The sequence below is a fragment of the Blennius ocellaris genome (assembly GCF_963422515.1).
Source record: "Blennius ocellaris genome assembly, chromosome: 9".
In the NCBI taxonomy this organism is placed as follows: Eukaryota; Metazoa; Chordata; class Actinopteri; order Blenniiformes; family Blenniidae; genus Blennius; species Blennius ocellaris.
In genome coordinates, this window is record NC_137658.1 from 4367931 (window position 1) to 4385430 (window position 17500).

Here is a 17500-nt window from a genome sequence, read left to right on the forward strand (position 1 = left end):
TGGTGATGCCTTTCCAATTAGTTTCAGTAAGAAATTAAGGGTCTATCTCGGCTATCACATACTACTGCTAACTAGTCTCCATTATTAAAGCTACTATATAAAACCCTGAAATAACATTTTAATCCTTTACTAAGTTCACAAATAAAATTATGTTGCACAATAAAGGTTTATAGGTGGATTTGTCGACGCCATCAGTTCACACGTCAACTCTGTAAAGACAAGGAATCTGACGGAGTTGACGAAAGGGCCTCCTGACTCTTGTCTCCAGGCAGAAAAAGGAAAGTTTAGAGCTTCACAGACGTTGGGAAAAAAATGGAGGAGCATCAGCTTCTCTTTACCTCGTGTGCGTACGTCTCGGCTTTGACTCGGAGGCTCTGCTCCAGGTCAAGCTGCTCCTTCATCCCGTCGAACTCCTGAGCCGCCATTGTGGAGACTGCACAAAAAAATTATTAATAAACAAGAGCAATCAGAGAGTTCTGACATCTGCCAAAGGTTGACCTGGACTCAGAAAAAAAAAAAGCTTCCGGATCACCTCCTAAATTTATTGGAATCTTCCATGGCCTAATATCTCATTGTGGTGAAAATTTCAACAAAATCTGTGCAGTAGTCTTGAACAAACAAATCCTTGGTGGAAGTACATATACCATCTGTGACCATTAGATGTCACTGTATGACAACAGAATGCTGCTACAGAAACACAGAAGAGCCTCTATTACTGACAGTGCAAGCTGAAGAAAAACACTTGGATTCATATCAGTTGAATTCGTGGATTTGACGGTGTGTGTGTGACAGGAGCTGCCTCGCTCTGCGCTGACTCACCTCTGTTAAATCTCTTGATGGTTTTACTCTGCTGCTCCACCGTTTCCTGAAGCTGCTTCATCTCCGCCTGGTTCTTCTCCGACTACGAGAGGCAGAGATAAATCAGCACCAGCAGGGAACCTGAAGAAGTTCGTTTCCCTCCTCCTCCTCCTCCTCCTCCTCCTCCTCCTCCTCCTCCCCCCCTCCTCCTCCTCACCTCAGAGTTCAGTTCTTCTATCCGACGCTGCTGCTCGTGAAGCTGACTCAGCAAACTTTTCTTCTCCTCCAGCAAACTGCTCACAGTGTCCCTCAAATCTAAGAACACACTCTGTTACTGCATGCATGCATGTGTGTGTGCGTGTGTGTGTGTGTGTGTACATGTGTGTGTGTGTACACGCGTGTGTGTGTGTATACCTTTAACCTGCTGCTGGTACTGGTTGAAGGTATCCGGGCTATTGTCGGGGGCGTCGGCTCCGTCTACGTCTGTTTCCATGGCGATACAGTCGGTGATGCTGGGCAGCAGCTCGTCCAAACACGGTCTGGACGACATACTGAGGTACTTCAACTTCCTGTTCTCGCAGTTCAGCTGCAGGCCAACACACACACACACACACACACACACACACACACACACACACACACACACACACACACACACACACACACACACACACACACACAGACGCCTGTTGGCTGTCAGAGTTCATAATCAGCGAGGCGAGAGTGTTTTCAGCGTGTGTGTGTGTGTGTGTGTGTGTGTGTGTGTGTGTGTGTGCGTGTGCGTGTCAGACCTTTGTTGCCAAGGCTTCTGCGTTCTCCCGACACGACTTTTCGATCTCGAGCTGAGTCTGCAGGACACTCACCTCCTCGATCACCATCTGAGACACTGAGGGGCAACACACACACACACACACACACACACACACACACACACACACACACACACACACACACACACACACACACACACACACACACACACACACACACACACACACACACACGCACACACATTTATTTGATGCGTTTCCTTTTTTTAAATTTGCATTTAAAGCGAACACGGGGTGTGACGGTGACACAAATCCTCTCCGGCTCTGAACTTCCTTGAGCGCCTCACTGTTGTGGCGTCAGCGCAGAGATCAGTGCGTCTCAGTGTAAAACAGCCCAAATAAAAGTAGAAAGCCTGGAGCAGCGGGACGCTGGCAGCTGTCAGCGGAGCACAGCCACTCCTCGGTTATTTTAAAACGACCCAGATATGAAAACTTCGGGAGCAGCGAGAGCCTGTAGAACAGGAAACTCCATCAAGACGCTTCATCTTAAAAATGAGAAATTCACTCATCTCTTTGTGAGTAACTTCATTTGGACTGATCAGTCAACTAGAATTGGCTCATTGTCAGGTTTCTGGAAAAATTGAATGAGACGAGGTGAAAAAGGTAGCGTTGGTACGAGTTCCGACAAATAACAAAATAACAGTTAATGGGAGGAAGATGCTCTATAATTTGGATGGGTTACAGTATGAAGAGACAGAGTATGATACGAGGGTGTGGTGGAGGTCTCTGGATTTATATTTAATCCATGATTCAGTGTTTAACTCTGGTGGATGAGCCCAGCAGTGCTGACAGTCTCATCTCAGACTCTCTCTCTCTCTCTCTCTCTCTCTCTCTCTCTCTCGGCCCATCATTCTCCGCTCGGCTGCAGCTCTGTGGGTCAGACGCAACACGACAGGAAGAGACGGAGGGGAGTGGGTCGCTCTCGTTACTATTTATAGCTCCTGTGTGGCTTGAGAGTTCATATGCATTCATATTCAAACGTGACTCTTACTGTCTGGACCCCCCCCACCCCACCCCAAAACTATCGAGAGAGATGGTCAAAGGCAGCTGAAGAGCCTCAACACAAATAAATCCCCAGGGAAGACATGTCCTGCAGCATGTCTTCAACGTGAGCCTGAGTCTCCAGAGGGTCTCCACGCTGTGGAAGGCGTCCCGCACCGTTCCAGTGCCGAAGACATGGCGTCCCTGTGGACCTGAGGACGACTGAGAACTGGTGGCGCCGACATCTCTCACCCTGAAGACCCGTCGCAGAGCGTCTCCAGTCCCTCCTCAGGCCTCACCTGGACGCCATCACCTTCCCGCTCAACCGCATCTACGTCCACCTGGACAGGCCGGCCAGGTGGACGGTGTCACGTCCTAACTTGAGACCACCGTTGCGATGACGGGGAGACTAATTGTTCACTTTACGGCCTCGCGATGACGAATGCGTGTGTGGCAGGCGTGTTGCTGGTGCCCCCCCCCTCTAAACCCTGGCATGGCGGCGTGATGTCAGCACTTTGACGGTAAACCACAGTGACCCGGTCACAGCGGCAGCTTGTCGGTCCTTTGTGAGCCCTCCGCAGTGTAATTACAGGAATTCGAGCAGCACTTGAATGCAGGTTGAAGGACGGCCACAGGCTTTTCTCTGCGTACAGTAGAGTGAGTAACTGGGCTGCAGAAAAGCCGGCTGCAGGCTGCGGCGTGTGAGAGGCGGAGCAGTGTCGCAGCTCGCCTGCAGCTCCCGATGGAGGACAGTGTAATGCACATTTAAAGCTTTTGGTGCATCGCGCTGCTCTTACCCTGGTTTATTCATTTTTATTGCCCAGTCTCCCATGCATGGTTGTTTTTTGTGTTTTTCCCCCCGAGAGATGTTGGGATTTAAACTAACAATTTGGCTGCTCCTTTAGGAGTAACAGAAACCACAGAGAGTGAGACAGAAACCTTCACAAACAGCTAAAATCTTCTTTGAAATGTTCCGAAGCGGTCCTCTGACCTCTCGGTGAAACCAGGTGGGAAAACACAATGTGTGTAACGTGACCCGACTCTGCCACTTCCTGTTTACAAGTGCGCGCATTAAATTCTGCTCCGGGGGGAAAATGGCCCACTCAGCTGGTAAATTAGAATAATGAGCCACCGTAGCCTCTAAAAATATCATGATAAACACTTTTAAGTCATTTGTATCCATCCAATAATTAAACCACGTTCATAAAATGTGCATTTTAAACTGTTGAAGGATATGAAGCTGAAGCTAAATTGATATTTTCGGCAGGATATCAATGACAAATAATATTATTTCTACTAAACGATGGTGGATAAAGTCTGGAGATTACTTAAGTGAAAAGGGTTTATCCTCAGGGGTCCAGAGTAAAAATGAGTTTAACAGGAGGAGAAGAGCTTTTAATTAACAAGAAAATGAACAATTGCTGAGTTAAATCATCTAATAGTTTTGGAAATGCCAAAGTCTAATGAACACCCCCCCCCCCCCCCCCCCCCCACACACACACACACACACGCTGCAAATGCTGCTGAATTATTCATGTTGTGAATAATAGATAGGAATAACATGACGGTAGCGGCCGCGGTCGTCTCTGGGGACCTTCTGGATGAATAAATGAGTGAATGAATGAAAGAGTGGAGCTATGGAGTGATGAGACCGTCCTGCTGACTACACACACACACACACACACACACACACACACACACACACACACACACACACACACACACACACACCAGTCAGCCTTCAGGTTCGCTGCTGTTGGCAACTTTCTGACTTTTCCATCTTACTGTAATTCCATTTGAGTTAGTTATCAACACTTTGATATCATTACGCAGTGACTTCATTGAATAAACCACAAATCCCATTGTAGAAGATGACATTATGACAGTATGTGTCATTTCTTTCTTTCGCTATCGCCTGTTCATTGTCTTCTTATCTTGGTCTTGATTTTTACCATTTGTTTTCAGGCAGTTCTGATAGAGCGTGAAATATTACTAAACTAAACTACACTTTTTACCAACAGGAAAGCAAGTTTTCTTTTGTTGAACAGATCAATAATAAAAGGCGGGCGCTCTCTTACCTCTGAGGAACGGCATGGCGGCGGCAGCGGCACAGTTTCTAAATCCAAAAAAAAACTTTCTGCTCTTTTGAGAGGTAAAAATGTTTTACAAAATGACGGTCGCCATGGAAACATGGACACACCGAATCAGAGGTCAGTGGACGAGGTGGAGGTGACAGGAACAGGTGAGGAGGGCAGGTGTGAACTGAGGAGGGGGAGGAGTCAGCTGACAGGCTGGAGGTGGGGCTCCTATGTCAGCGATGATGTCATACACTCAAACTTCAAATCTGATGAATTTCAATGTGTTAAATAAACAAGCGTATTGCCTCTATGACCATCAAAGGAGCTGAAATACTTAGAAGACACAAGGAATATCAGTCATAAAGACTGATGTTAATTAAAAAATATTTGTATTGAATTTATTGAGTTAGTCATATAAAATAAGAATTCATTATTACAGTAAATACGGTGTGTCGATATTATATTGTGTCAGTTTTTGAAATCGCAAAATATTACTGTGTATCATTTACAAATAAGGGAGAAACTAGTCAATAATGTGTGATGCACTATTATTCGTATTCATGCAAAAGATCCTTTGCCTATATTATATGACATACATATATATTTATTATTGTAACAATAAAAAAAATACTAATAATGAGCGATTTGGTCAGCAGAGCCGGCAGACTGCAGTGACAAGAAGTGTATATTTTGCCTCCCTTCGCGTTTTGTGCCACGTCCAACACACAATAAGAGGCTGTTTGAGGTGGTTTGCGACAACTCATAGCCCTCGCATATTGTTTGCATGTGGAGTATGACTCAGACTTACATGTGAGTGAAGTAGTACTGAGCTCACGTGGCCTTGTGGAACGCTTTCAGCACCATCCCCACCAAAAGTATTGGAACCGTGCTTCACAGTGTATTTTACACCCCAGATCTGGTACAGAGTTCAAGTTGCCTTAAAAACTGAAATGACGGCTGGAAATTCATCTTTAATTGTCAACGTTAGCGTCGTGTTTGATGTGAGAAGAGTGTGAACAACACCTGGTTTCTGTGACGACGAAGGGGTGCGAGGAAGAAGAGGAGGAGGAGGTGAGCAGGACTCACCTCTCTTGATGTGTTTGAGCTGCCGCTCAGCCTCGTCCCTCTCCTCCGTCAGCCGGCTGCACTGCAGGACACAGAGACAGGAGATCAGCTTCCACTACAGGCCGAAAACAAAAAACCAGGTCAGCAGCGTACATGCGTGCATGCGCACGCACACACACACACACTGCTTTGACCACAAAACACACACATAGAGCCTGGTACCTCGGAGGAAACACAGGTAACCTTTCACTTCATCAAAGATTACCTTCTTCTAAAAGATAACCATAGGATAATAACATAGTCAATAAATTGCAGGATTTACTGTGATTTCTTTCACTTAAAGTAGAGATCAAATGTGCAAAACTCCATAATATTTTTCACATAGATGCTTATATCATGGAGGAAAGCGCTCAGCTGTCGGACTACAATCATGGAGGATAACGTGTGGCCACAGAACTACAAACATGGAGGATAGCACATAGCTGTAGAACTACAAACATGGAGGATAGCATGTGGCCACAGAACTACAAACATGGAGGATAGCACATAGCTGTAGCACTACAAACATGGAGGATAGCATGTGGCCACAGAACCACAAACATGGAGGATAGCACATAGCTGTAGAACTACAAACATGGAGGATAGCACATAGCTGTAGGACTACAATCATGGAGGATAGCGCATAGCTGTAGGACTACAATCATGGAGGATAGCACATAGCTGTAGAACTACAAACATGGAGGATAGCACATAGCTGTAGGACTACAATCATGGAGGATAGCGCATAGCTGTAGGACTACAATCATAGAGGATAGCGCATGGCCACAGGACTACAAACATGGAGGCTAGCACAAAGCTGTCGGACTACAATCATGGAGGATAGCATGTGGCCACAGGACTACAAACATGGAGGCTAGCACATAGCTGTAGAACTACAAACATGGAGGATAGTAGATAGCTGGAGGACCACAATCATGGAGAATAGCGCATGGCCACAGGACTACAAACAGATTGGAGCTGCAAGACACAGACACAAGGTATTTGCTATAATCCCATTTCACCACTTTAATTCTTTTTGTTTTAACATATTTAACGTTTTCTTATCCAAACCATCTATGTATTTACCAATGATAAAACTTTTTTTTTTCCAAGTAGACATTCCTCAATGGTGCACTAATGGAAGTAATTCAGTAAAACTTGGAAGCTCTTTGTTTTTGAAGTGGATTTATTGATGTTTGTTTGCTTCCGTGGGTCCATTACAGCACATTTAGGCTGAAAAGACAGGACGTGATCGAAACTTCTGTTGCGAAACACTTCAGCCACGAGAAAGCAGATTAAAAGCGCAGGAGGGTACTTTTCACCGCGGTCTGCATTTCAAGCTCAGAGAGAAATGTTTTCTGCCTTTTTTAGCCCGCTGTTAGCAGAGCGAGGAGCCCAGCCATTCAGGAGAGACTCCAAGTCGAGCCGCCGCTCCTCCACATTGAGGGTTTTTCCACCAGAAAGAACCAGGAGCCAGTTCCTTAATGAGCACCGCCAAAGAACCGGTTGTTTTTCCATTGTCAGTGGAGCCAAGAGAGCAGCCATTGCATCACTCCAAAACGTCCAAACCTCCAAAACTGACAGCGCGCACAGGTAAAGGAGAAGGACTGCATTCATCGGTTTGGTCCGGTCGCTCCATCGAGTTTGGCCTCAACCTCAGAATCAGACCAAAGAGCGAGAAAACATTGCGTCTCCTCGTCACTCTATTGTTGTTTTTTCTCGTCCGTCTTGCTTAAAAATCAAAAAAGAAAAAACCATATGAATGAGCTTGGGGGCTTGTTTTTCAACATTTGGGCATTACATAGTGAATTTCTGCTCCTTTCACTTTATGTCTGGACGCGTCTGAATCAAACGCTTCAGCATCAGGAGGAATTGAGATGTAGAATGATAGAACGCAGCTCGACAGCCATTTATAATGGAAGCCTATGTAAACACACGCTGATGAAAGGTCTCTTTCACATGAAGCCATTAAAAGGCACATTTTAGGGTTGAAAAAAATCCAAGTTTTCATTTACAGTAGTATGTAGATTCAGATTGACACCACAGTGCTGCTGTGAATGTATCTGATTACTCTGGACAGATGCAGCATCCAACCAGTAACTAACATCCAATAAGAAAGTCATTTAAAATTAATTATTAAAATGTTCTTAATATGTGGCTTGACTGCTGTATACTTGAAACCTCCTCGACACAAAGTTCATGTCAATCTGGTGTGAGGATGGAGAGAATGAAAAGAAGAAGTGAGAGAAAGAATGGCGACAGACAGGAGAAGGAGACGAGTCAAACAATAGGTGGAAATGTAAGGACTGCCAAGTGATTCATTTCTAAATGTTATTGATATTGAAAACAGGCATTAGCAAGAAGTGGAATTCATTCCAGGTTATTAAATAATGTTTGTAGGACCATGATTCTGAGCAGAAATGAACTGAAAACAGATTGGACGTCGGTGATGACATCATATCATTTGTAGTTTGAAAGAACCGTAAAGAAGCAAAGTGAAAATATGACGGGAAAAAAATGTATCGCATCAAAATCAAGGACCAAAAAATCGACCAGGCGACCACAAACTTGGCAAAGAGAAAGAGCACTGTTATCTGTATGTCTATACATTTTAAAGATCTCACGTAACATAACGTCGTCTATATTTATGGTGAATCGTAGCGTTAACTGTTAGCAAATAATTGTTTTTAGTTCAAAAAAGATGCGTGGAGAAACCAGGAAGTGACAATGAGGGTTTGGGGGTCAAAGAGCAAACCAGTTCCCTGAAAGCATGGAGCTCCAGCTGTGAGGTCTGCAGTTCGATTCCCACTGTGTTTTTACATTGGTGTGTATTTTAAATTCTGAGAAGAAGAAAAAAAATTTTTGGCATCATGATTGAAGACAAACTAGTGAAGCGAGAGTATCAAAGGAAGCAGAATAAAACTTGACACCATCTCCATTAACCTCCATCTTTCAAATAATAATAATAATAATAATAATAATAATAATAATAATAATAATAATAATAATAATAATAATAATAATAATAATAAAGAATCTGTGCGAGAACGATGATGATGATAAAGCTGGGCTCGTTTCCTTCCTCTGGGTTTGAGGAGTGAGGAGCACATTGGAGGATTTAGGGAGGGGTCCGGCTCTTTCATGTCTACAATAACCTGCAGGAGGAAGAAGCCGGCCGGCGGAATAAACCGGCCGAAGGAGCCCCGGAGAACCGGAGACGGCACGTGAACACACCGGACGGTTCAAGCGTCACACCGAGGAGGCTACAAAGACACGTTTTTCTACGTTTGATCGTCTTTTATTCGGGCTTTACCTCTGTGTGCATGTGCGCGTCTCTCTCCTCCATCTGCGCCGATGATGATGATGAGGATGACGATGAGGATGATGAAGAGCAGGGCAGCATTCACGGCGGAATGGAGGAAGATATTCCCACTTTTCTTTTTCTTTTTTTTCTTTCCCTCCTCCTCGTGAGCAGAATGGTTTAAAGAAGAGGAAGAGGGCGGTGGGGGTGAATTAGGAGCGCATGTCCGAGTCCAGGCCCGGTTCTTCCTCTGGAGCGCATGGGATGGAGAGAGAGAGCGGCTCTGTGCGCTCCTCCTCCTCCTCCTCCTCCTCCTCCTCCTCTTTTCACTCACAGCATCATCTGCCCCTCATGTGCCCCTCCTCCACCCCCCCTCCTCTAACAGTGGGGCAAAACCGTGTGCAGATTCACATCTGCTCCCACATCCCCCATCTTCCACCCACCCAGACCCGGTAGCAATAAAACAGCCTTTATAATCATTATATTATCTCATCGATCAACTTTTATCGGGAGTGACGGTGCGTTCAGGTGACGAGAGGTATATCCAACATCATATGTGCGTCCATTAAAGAGTAAAAAAAGATTTTAACTGGATGCTGTCCTGTTCAATACTAATTTAATGTATTTCTGGAAAAAAAATAATGCTAAAAGTCATTATAAGTGCGTGTATAAGGGGGAGGGGGGCGTTCAATCATGTAAATAAGGTTCATAAATTGTCTTTTTAAAATACTATATTAGCGCAATAGCTTCTTTTTTGAGTTTTTTTGAAACGATGCGTTCAAATTTGATTAATGAATCCAAGACATAGCTATTCCATATCAAAGTTGATCATTTGTACTGTACTGGCATCTGATGTTACATTGACCACACTCAATACTATTTAAACGACAGTATTAGTATTTTAAATAATTGTGCTTTTCCCCCCCGAGAATGAAGTATGAAGGCTGCATGTTCAAATCAAACTTGATCTATATCGCCCCCTGCAGGATATATTATGCAGTTACAGTACATGTTGTAACGCAACGTTTCAACTTACAGAATTAAAACATTTTTTTATAAAAAAAAACAAAATAAAATTATATATAATTTTATAATATAAATAATTTTATAATATAAATATTATATATATATATATATATATATATATATATATATATATATATATATATATATATATATATTCCTTCATTTCCAGTCTGGAGGTTTCATTCTAAGGCAACTGAATAAAAACAAATTCTAATCAAAGGTTTATACTAATCTCAACAAGAGATTGTGTGTGTGTGTGTGTGTGTGTGTGTGTGTGTGTGTGTGTGTGTGTGTGTGTGTGTGTGTGTGTGTGTGTGTGTTTGCAAAATAGTTACATTAAATCAAATTTACTCACAGCTCACAAAAACAAAGATATGAAGGCATTCTTGTGTTATTGGTGTGCTATGGCAGCTGGCCAATAGAGGGCGCAAGCACCCCCTTCCTCCGTCTTCAGGAGATAAATTATCACAACAATGAAAGTTTCAACAATTAGTTTACTACTAATCAATGAACAATACAATTACATCATATTTTTTAATAAACAAATAAACAAATACAATAAAATGACAATTATAAAGGGAACGTGTGTGCGCATGGTTGTACAGATGCATTTTTTTTTTAATTTAATCTAATGAACACTGTAAAATCACCAGGTCCTAAATTAGGAAAGTCGAGGAAAGAACAAACAGTCTGTACTAGAATTATGTTTAAAACGAATTTAAACAGTACACTATGCTTAATAGGGAAACATGAGGCAGGTTTATGTGAACAACGTCTGAAGAGACAGTTGTACATGTTTTATTTAATTGTCCTAGTTATCACGAAGAAAGGGCAGTTCGAGAAGTTAAATTGAGAATGGAGGGAGTTCACCAATTCACAATTAATAGTGTTGTCCACTATTCGAAACCTCCGATTATATTTCTCGTACAAACGGGGTTCATAAATAGGATGTAGTTATTACGTCTATGGTTATTAGTCTGTGGTTACACTCCTGAGCAACAGGGGGCGGTAAAGCTCTATTGAATGTCGCCAACAGCCGTTAACATACAAGGAAGAAGAAGAAGAAGCAGACGAAGAAGAAGAAGAAGAAGAGGCGTGTCCAGTGACTGTAAACACGGAAGTGGGGCGTCACACTGAAAGCAGTCCGTGTTTTCCTCCGGCCAGGGCGGTTTTTTAACGGCGGTTCTCTCCCGTCTCTCTCCCCGTGTGTGTGTCCGGTGTGTGTGCGCGTGTGTCCGGTGTGTGTGTGAGGATGAAGACGTGCTGCCCGGTGATGGTCGGCGTGCTTTTAGCCGCGGTTTTCTCGCCGGCGAGCTGCAGCTCGGCCACAATGAAGAGAGTCACTAAAGCTCAGGTGAGTGTCACACACTCAGCTGACACACACACACACACACACACTCAGCTGACACACACACACACACACACACACACACACACACACACACACACACACACACACACACACACGCACACACAGGGTTTCAGTTTTGATTGGATAATGCACTTTTAATAAACCATAACTCTGCCAAGGATCATAATAATGAAAGTATTGTTTCTTCTCTCAGGAGTTTTTCTTTTACTATCAGTCTCGTGGTGTCACGTGTCTTCTTCTGTGGTTTATCCTCCACTGTTGTTGGAGTTTGTGAGAAAAATCACCATTGCATGCTTCTACAGAAATGCTATACTTTCATGATACAAATATCACTACAGCATGAACTTTTTACATTTTCCATCAATTTCACCCCAAATACTAATAATCACAAACTTTTTTTGTGAGTAATGTATGTGACCTCCTGTAACCTCTGAGATAACCAGCTTTTGTTTTCGTTTGTGGACTCAAAGGTGACTTGTTTATCGCTGAATCCTTCTCACTAAAGTCACATTTTAAAAACCCGGCAGGGCTGGAATGAACACAGCAGGGAGAGGAAAAAACTTAAACCCAAGTTATTGTTCTTAATCATTTCTGATTTCATTAATTTTTCATTGTAATGATCAATTATTTTACATTTCAATGGGTTTGTTTTTTTTAAACACAAGAGATTTACACAATTTTAAGTAATTGCTAACTCCATTTCATAATCTAACTCCCAGAAATGAAACACATCTATATTTAACATTTGTTCTCGCTTTACTTCTTTTAAAGAATTCTTAAATTATAATTATTGTTTCTTACTTTAAAAAATATTTTTGTATACCGGGTGGGAACACTTTTATTTTTGTCTCGAAATAATGTTTCTAATGTTTTCAAGTATACAATATCTAAGAATTTTTAAGTGAAAGAGTCTAGTATAAATAGTTTATTAGAGGTTTCACGACAGGAATCTTTCTATATAATTCTAATAATTCATGGTTTTAATGGTAGGGGCCAACCTCTGCATGGCAAGCGAGGATTTCACTCCCTCCACATGATGAAGACACAGAGTTGAGGCGTCACTGATTAACTCACGTTAACCTACATGAAGTGTTGCTGTTCGTTTGCAGGTTTCGGGCTTCGACTGGAAGAACTGCGGGCAGCCCGACGCTCCGGCTGTGCTCAAGTCCCTCGCCGTCTCTCCGGACCCCGTCGCCATCCCGGGAGACATCACGGCCTCCGCCTCCGGATCCACGTCCGTGGAGCTCGCCGCTCCGCTGGCTGTGAGCTCTCGATCGATGCACGAGATTAGGAATGCTCCGGTTTTAGGTTGTTTCAATTTACCGTAATTTCCGGACCATAAGCCGCTACTGACGGCCGTGAGTGATGCGTTCAGGTGCATCACGTAAAGCCGCGCTGCTGGACTCCGTGGCTGAGAAATCTTCCTCCTCAGAATCGCGATCAACAAATAGCCGATAAAATACTTTTATCAACAGAGATAAAACCCTGTGATTGTATATTTGTCTGTCACTCTCTCTCTCTCTCTATCTGCGGGCTATCAGTTACATTATTGATGTGTTTTGCTCGCTACGTTTCAAACTGTTGATCAGCTTCTGCTTCAGTCAGTGGTTTTATTTCCTGTTTTACTTGCAGGATGAGGTTATAAATGTCCTCCGATAAGAACATTCTCACCACAGTGTGATGTCCCAGTTTCCTCTTTCAACACGGCAACGCATTAACAAGGTTTTCCACGGCCTGACTTCAGTTCCTTGTTAAACCAGTTCTCAAACCAGGTCTAAAACCTTGTTGAAAAACTGAAATCAGATCTGACACCAGGTTTTCAAACCTTGTCTGACCGTTTTTTGGGCCCCATTTACACGACAACGAATACGAGTGTATCTGGAAAACTCTCTTCTTTTCATATCGAGTTTAAGACTGGGTTTGGAGCTGGTTTCAAATGCGGTCTTAGACCTGGGCTTAGTCTCAACCTCGGTTGATTTTCCAACAAACTCAGTCACATTGAGAGTTTGACTGGAAGAACAAAGAGAAATGTTCTGATGGATCCTTAGTTTGTGGTTTGGATGGTCTGATACCTGGTCTGAATGCAGTTCTAACACCAAATCTGACACCAGGTACAAGATCAGGGCTGTGGAACTAGTCTGGTGTGTGTGTGTGTGTGTGTGTGTGTGTGTGTGTCCTCTAGCTGAACGTGACCCTGGAGAAGGAGGTGGCGGGTTTCTGGGTGAAGGTCCCCTGCCTGGAGGACCTGGGCAGCTGCCACTACGAGAACGCCTGCGACCTCCTGGACCAGCTGATCCCGCCGGGTCAGGACTGTCCTGAGCCGCTGCACTCCTACGGGCTGCCCTGCCGCTGCCCCTTCAAATCGGTGAGTCCTCCCCCACCTCGCTAACCCCACCCCCACCCACACCCCGACGGGTCATCGTGTCCCTGAACACGTCGTCTCTCCTCAGGGAACGTACTCGCTGCCTCAGTCTGACTTCTACCTGCCCTACATGGACCTGCCCTACTGGCTGACCAACGGGAACTACCGGGTGCAGGGCGTCCTGGGGGGCGGAGCCAAAGAGCTGGGCTGCCTCAAGGTGGCCGTGTCCATCCAGTCCGACTGAGGACAAGGGGCCGACACCTCGACTCACGCACATTCAATCCTGAGCAATAAAGGAAAGGTTTAAAGGGGAAACTAAAATAACGGTACGTTTTATGAATATGGTGTTGTTTTGGTTTGTCTTCATAAACAAAAGTTATGAAAAACAAAGGAACCCTGCTTGTATTAATAACTCTTTCTGCGCCTCTGCTATCTAGAACAGCTACCAACACTTGATAAAAAAAATCAATTAAATCCTCTTTATATCTATAGAAAAGCTGTGAACAAAAAAGCTCCTTAACATTAATAAATAGTTAGCTGGTAGCGGATTAGCTAGCTCACTGATATGTTAATGAGAGAGATGAGAGTATTTTCTTTCACATTGTTAAAAGATTTCAAGGCATTTCAACATTTTCTTTAAAGCTATTTAATCATTGTGAGCTCCAGCACCTGCATAACTAACTGCACATGGAAGAACAAGCTATAAATCTCAGGATGAAAGTAAATATCACAAATGAATGAATCAAAAAAACAAACTTTCTTTGATCTTTTAACCAATTTTTTTTTTAAATAAATCTAAAGATATTAACTGAAATGTAGGCATGCTCTGAAATGTCTGAAATGCTCCATCTGTCTCTAGAACAACTGAGCGTTTTGTTGCTTTCTGACAGAAAATGAAATAAAATAACAGCAAACTGTTTCAGAGTGAGCAAATTTAAATTAAATCTACAAACAGGGTTCCTCCGAGGCTGTTTTTTTTTTTTTTTTTTTTATTGTAGAAAAGCTGAAATTAGAAAAAAAGTTTTGATTCCTCACACAAATTAACATTTCTTTCCAATGGATTTTCATTCCCATGTACCGTATTTTCTGGACTATAAATCACTTTTTATTCACACTTTGGCTGGTCCTGTGTGTGACTTGTATATGAAAATACATATAACATGTATATAAATGTATTAAATACATTTATAGATAAATACAACTTGTGCAACTTGTGTTGTTCTCCTTCATGACCCATTTTTTGCCTGATGCAACTTATAGTCTGGAAAATACGGTAGATTTTTATTCACTCGTTTGCACTTTTGAATGTTTTATTCACTTTAATGGTGTGTGAGATGTTCAGAGTGAGAGTTTTGAAGATATGTGAGAAAGTTTTTTTTTTCAAATATCTTCATCAAGATGCCAAACTGATCAAAAAAAATGTGAGAAAATTAAGTAGTAGGGATGAAACAATGGAAATAATAATGTATAATAAACAATAGAACTTCCATATAGTTTACATTTATTATACCTAAATGGAAACATTTTCACCTTTTCTTGTTTTATTCTTGATAATAATATAGTAATATTTCATCGTGTCTCATGAATTTCAGCGTTCTTTTAATCAGAAATCCTAATTAACATGAAAACATAATTGAAATGTTTTTTGTAAAATGTAGAAATAACAACAAAACTACATTTTTATGCCATATTATGATTTTTGAAGGTACGTCTTTAAAGGTTGAATCAGTTCAAACAACTTGAATGTGAATTGAACACATTTTTAAAAGAAATGAATAAATGTGTGAGCGGTCCGTTTTCATTCATTATTCGTTGCTTTTTTGTCTTTTTCAGCCTTTTTAAAATGATTATCAGCCAATCATTGTGTTTGTCATTATTTTTCACTTTATTTGATTATTTTTCTTCCTTTTTTATACAAAGTGCCTCGTTTGATATTTGGAGAATAATAAAACCAATTTTAGTTGATTTTTTTTGTTTGTTTGTTTTAAGTTGAGATTGACAATGTTCACTGTGACACGTGTGACTGATTCCACAGTGTCCGGTTTTTAATAAAGTTTTATTCAAACATCTTGTGGTTGAAATTATTTAAAACCCTGATTTATGCTCATAATGAAACAGAACATAAACGTAAAAAATTCCACTTCTTCTCACTCTTTTATTGAGTAACTTCCTCATTTATTCATGTTTTTCTAAAACTCTGTTCTTGAAATATATATATATATATGTGCTACTCCTGTTTTCGGTTTGTATGAATAACGACAAACTATATTAGTTGTTTGAGCTTTCTAGCCATTTCGCTGTATTTTTTGCCACATTTATAGTCAAAATAATGCAAACTGCACAAAAAAACACTCATTTAAACTTCAAGCTTGTTATGAAAGTGGAAGGCAAAATGCATTTACACACAAAAAACTCACTTTTTACGTTTGTGTGTGAAAGCGGCTTCAATCAAAATGAGCTGGGGGAAAAAAGTTGTAATTTCAGGAAAAGCCCATTAAGTCCTCAGCTTTTCCGTATTTCACCACAAGCAGGCAGCAGAGCGAGACTCTGAAAGACCTGAAGTTAACAGATATCATTGCAAATACACTTTTAGAACAAGATCAAATAAAATCTCAGTAAAAATTTTCTTTTTTTCAAATAACTATTTTTCAAAAACAGTGGTAATAATGTATATGTAGAGGTCCGGACCTCCTGAGGGATTTACACAAGATTAAATAAAATTATATTAATTAACAATTCCATTGGAAAATTGTAACTTTCTGTAATGTATTGATATCATTAGTAGAATGTTGATTTGGTTTAATAATGGTGACTTTTGATGGCAATAATAATCATAATAATGGGAATTTTTTTTAATTAAAATTGATAAATAAATACATAAGTTGAAAGAAACATAAATAATGACTATGAGGTGAAGGGCCTTTTGTTGCACACTGCATGGTTTCTTATTTCGGTGAGCAGCAGTGAAACTGGGTATTTATTAGACATCGGTGTGAGACCTGTGAATGTTAACAGGAAGCAGCAGAGAAACAAAAGGAGGAAAGAGACGGGATGTGTGTGCTCAGCTTCACTGCACAAATACAGTCCATGCAAAAAAAAAAAAAAGTAAAAGTCAGAGCATCGGATGTGAATTTCTTCTCCTGTCTTTGTGTTTTTAAACTTTTTCTGCTGCCGTGTTGAAAATATGCAGCCTGGAAATGATAACCATTGAATTTCCAGCTGGAAAATGTTTCTGATAAAAAATACAAACTTGGGCTCCGTTTTACCCGGGCAAGTGTACACGCATCGTTTTTTTTCATTTTTGTTGCAGAAAGGTGTCGCATGTACATATATATCCAATAAACAGCCTGGTTTTTTTTGTTTTTTTTAGACCAGATACAAGTGTGCTTCATCAAAGTTACATTTATATTAATTCTCTATAGTTCTTTGTGTAATTGTCCTCTAGAGGGCAGCAAAATTCGCGGCACTGGTTTCATATTCAAGATTAAGACCTGAGGTGAATCGAAGCTTCTGTTTCCCATAAGGAAAAGATACAGTTTGAATCTGTTTTATCTGGAACTTGTAATAATGCATTTGACATTCGAACCAGATGTATGATCCTTAATAAATTTGTACAATGTGAAATTTAATTTTGGAACTTAAAAGAAC

The 17500-nt window shown here is 41.5% G+C and overlaps 2 protein-coding genes across 2 annotated transcripts in view; one reads left to right on the top strand and one right to left on the bottom strand.

Moving 5' to 3' along the window:
• shtn3 (shootin 3) overlaps nucleotides 1–9128 on the bottom strand; it is a gene marked incomplete at its 3' end in the record, with an annotated part of 14690 nt that extends 5562 nt beyond the window's left edge. The window contains exons 1-7 of the mRNA XM_080502397.1: nucleotides 9105–9128; nucleotides 5774–5834; nucleotides 1590–1684; nucleotides 1213–1384; nucleotides 1016–1113; nucleotides 820–901; nucleotides 339–433 (exon numbers count right to left, since the gene is read on the bottom strand). Of these exons, the coding sequence (XP_080358523.1) occupies nucleotides 339–433; nucleotides 820–901; nucleotides 1016–1113; nucleotides 1213–1384; nucleotides 1590–1684; nucleotides 5774–5834; nucleotides 9105–9116 (615 nt within the window). The 5' untranslated portion in view covers nucleotides 9117–9128. The remainder of the gene's footprint in view (nucleotides 1–338; nucleotides 434–819; nucleotides 902–1015; nucleotides 1114–1212; nucleotides 1385–1589; nucleotides 1685–5773; nucleotides 5835–9104) is intronic.
• A 2126-nt stretch (nucleotides 9129–11254) lies between these two features.
• gm2a (ganglioside GM2 activator) lies at nucleotides 11255–15902 on the top strand. Its single transcript, XM_080502055.1, has 4 exons — nucleotides 11255–11472; nucleotides 12600–12752; nucleotides 13673–13855; nucleotides 13941–15902. The coding sequence occupies exons 1-4, from the start codon at nucleotides 11371–11373 to the stop codon at nucleotides 14094–14096; spliced, it is 594 nt and encodes a 197-aa protein (XP_080358181.1). The 5' UTR covers nucleotides 11255–11370; the 3' UTR covers nucleotides 14097–15902.
• Nucleotides 15903–17500: the final 1598 nt, after the last annotated feature.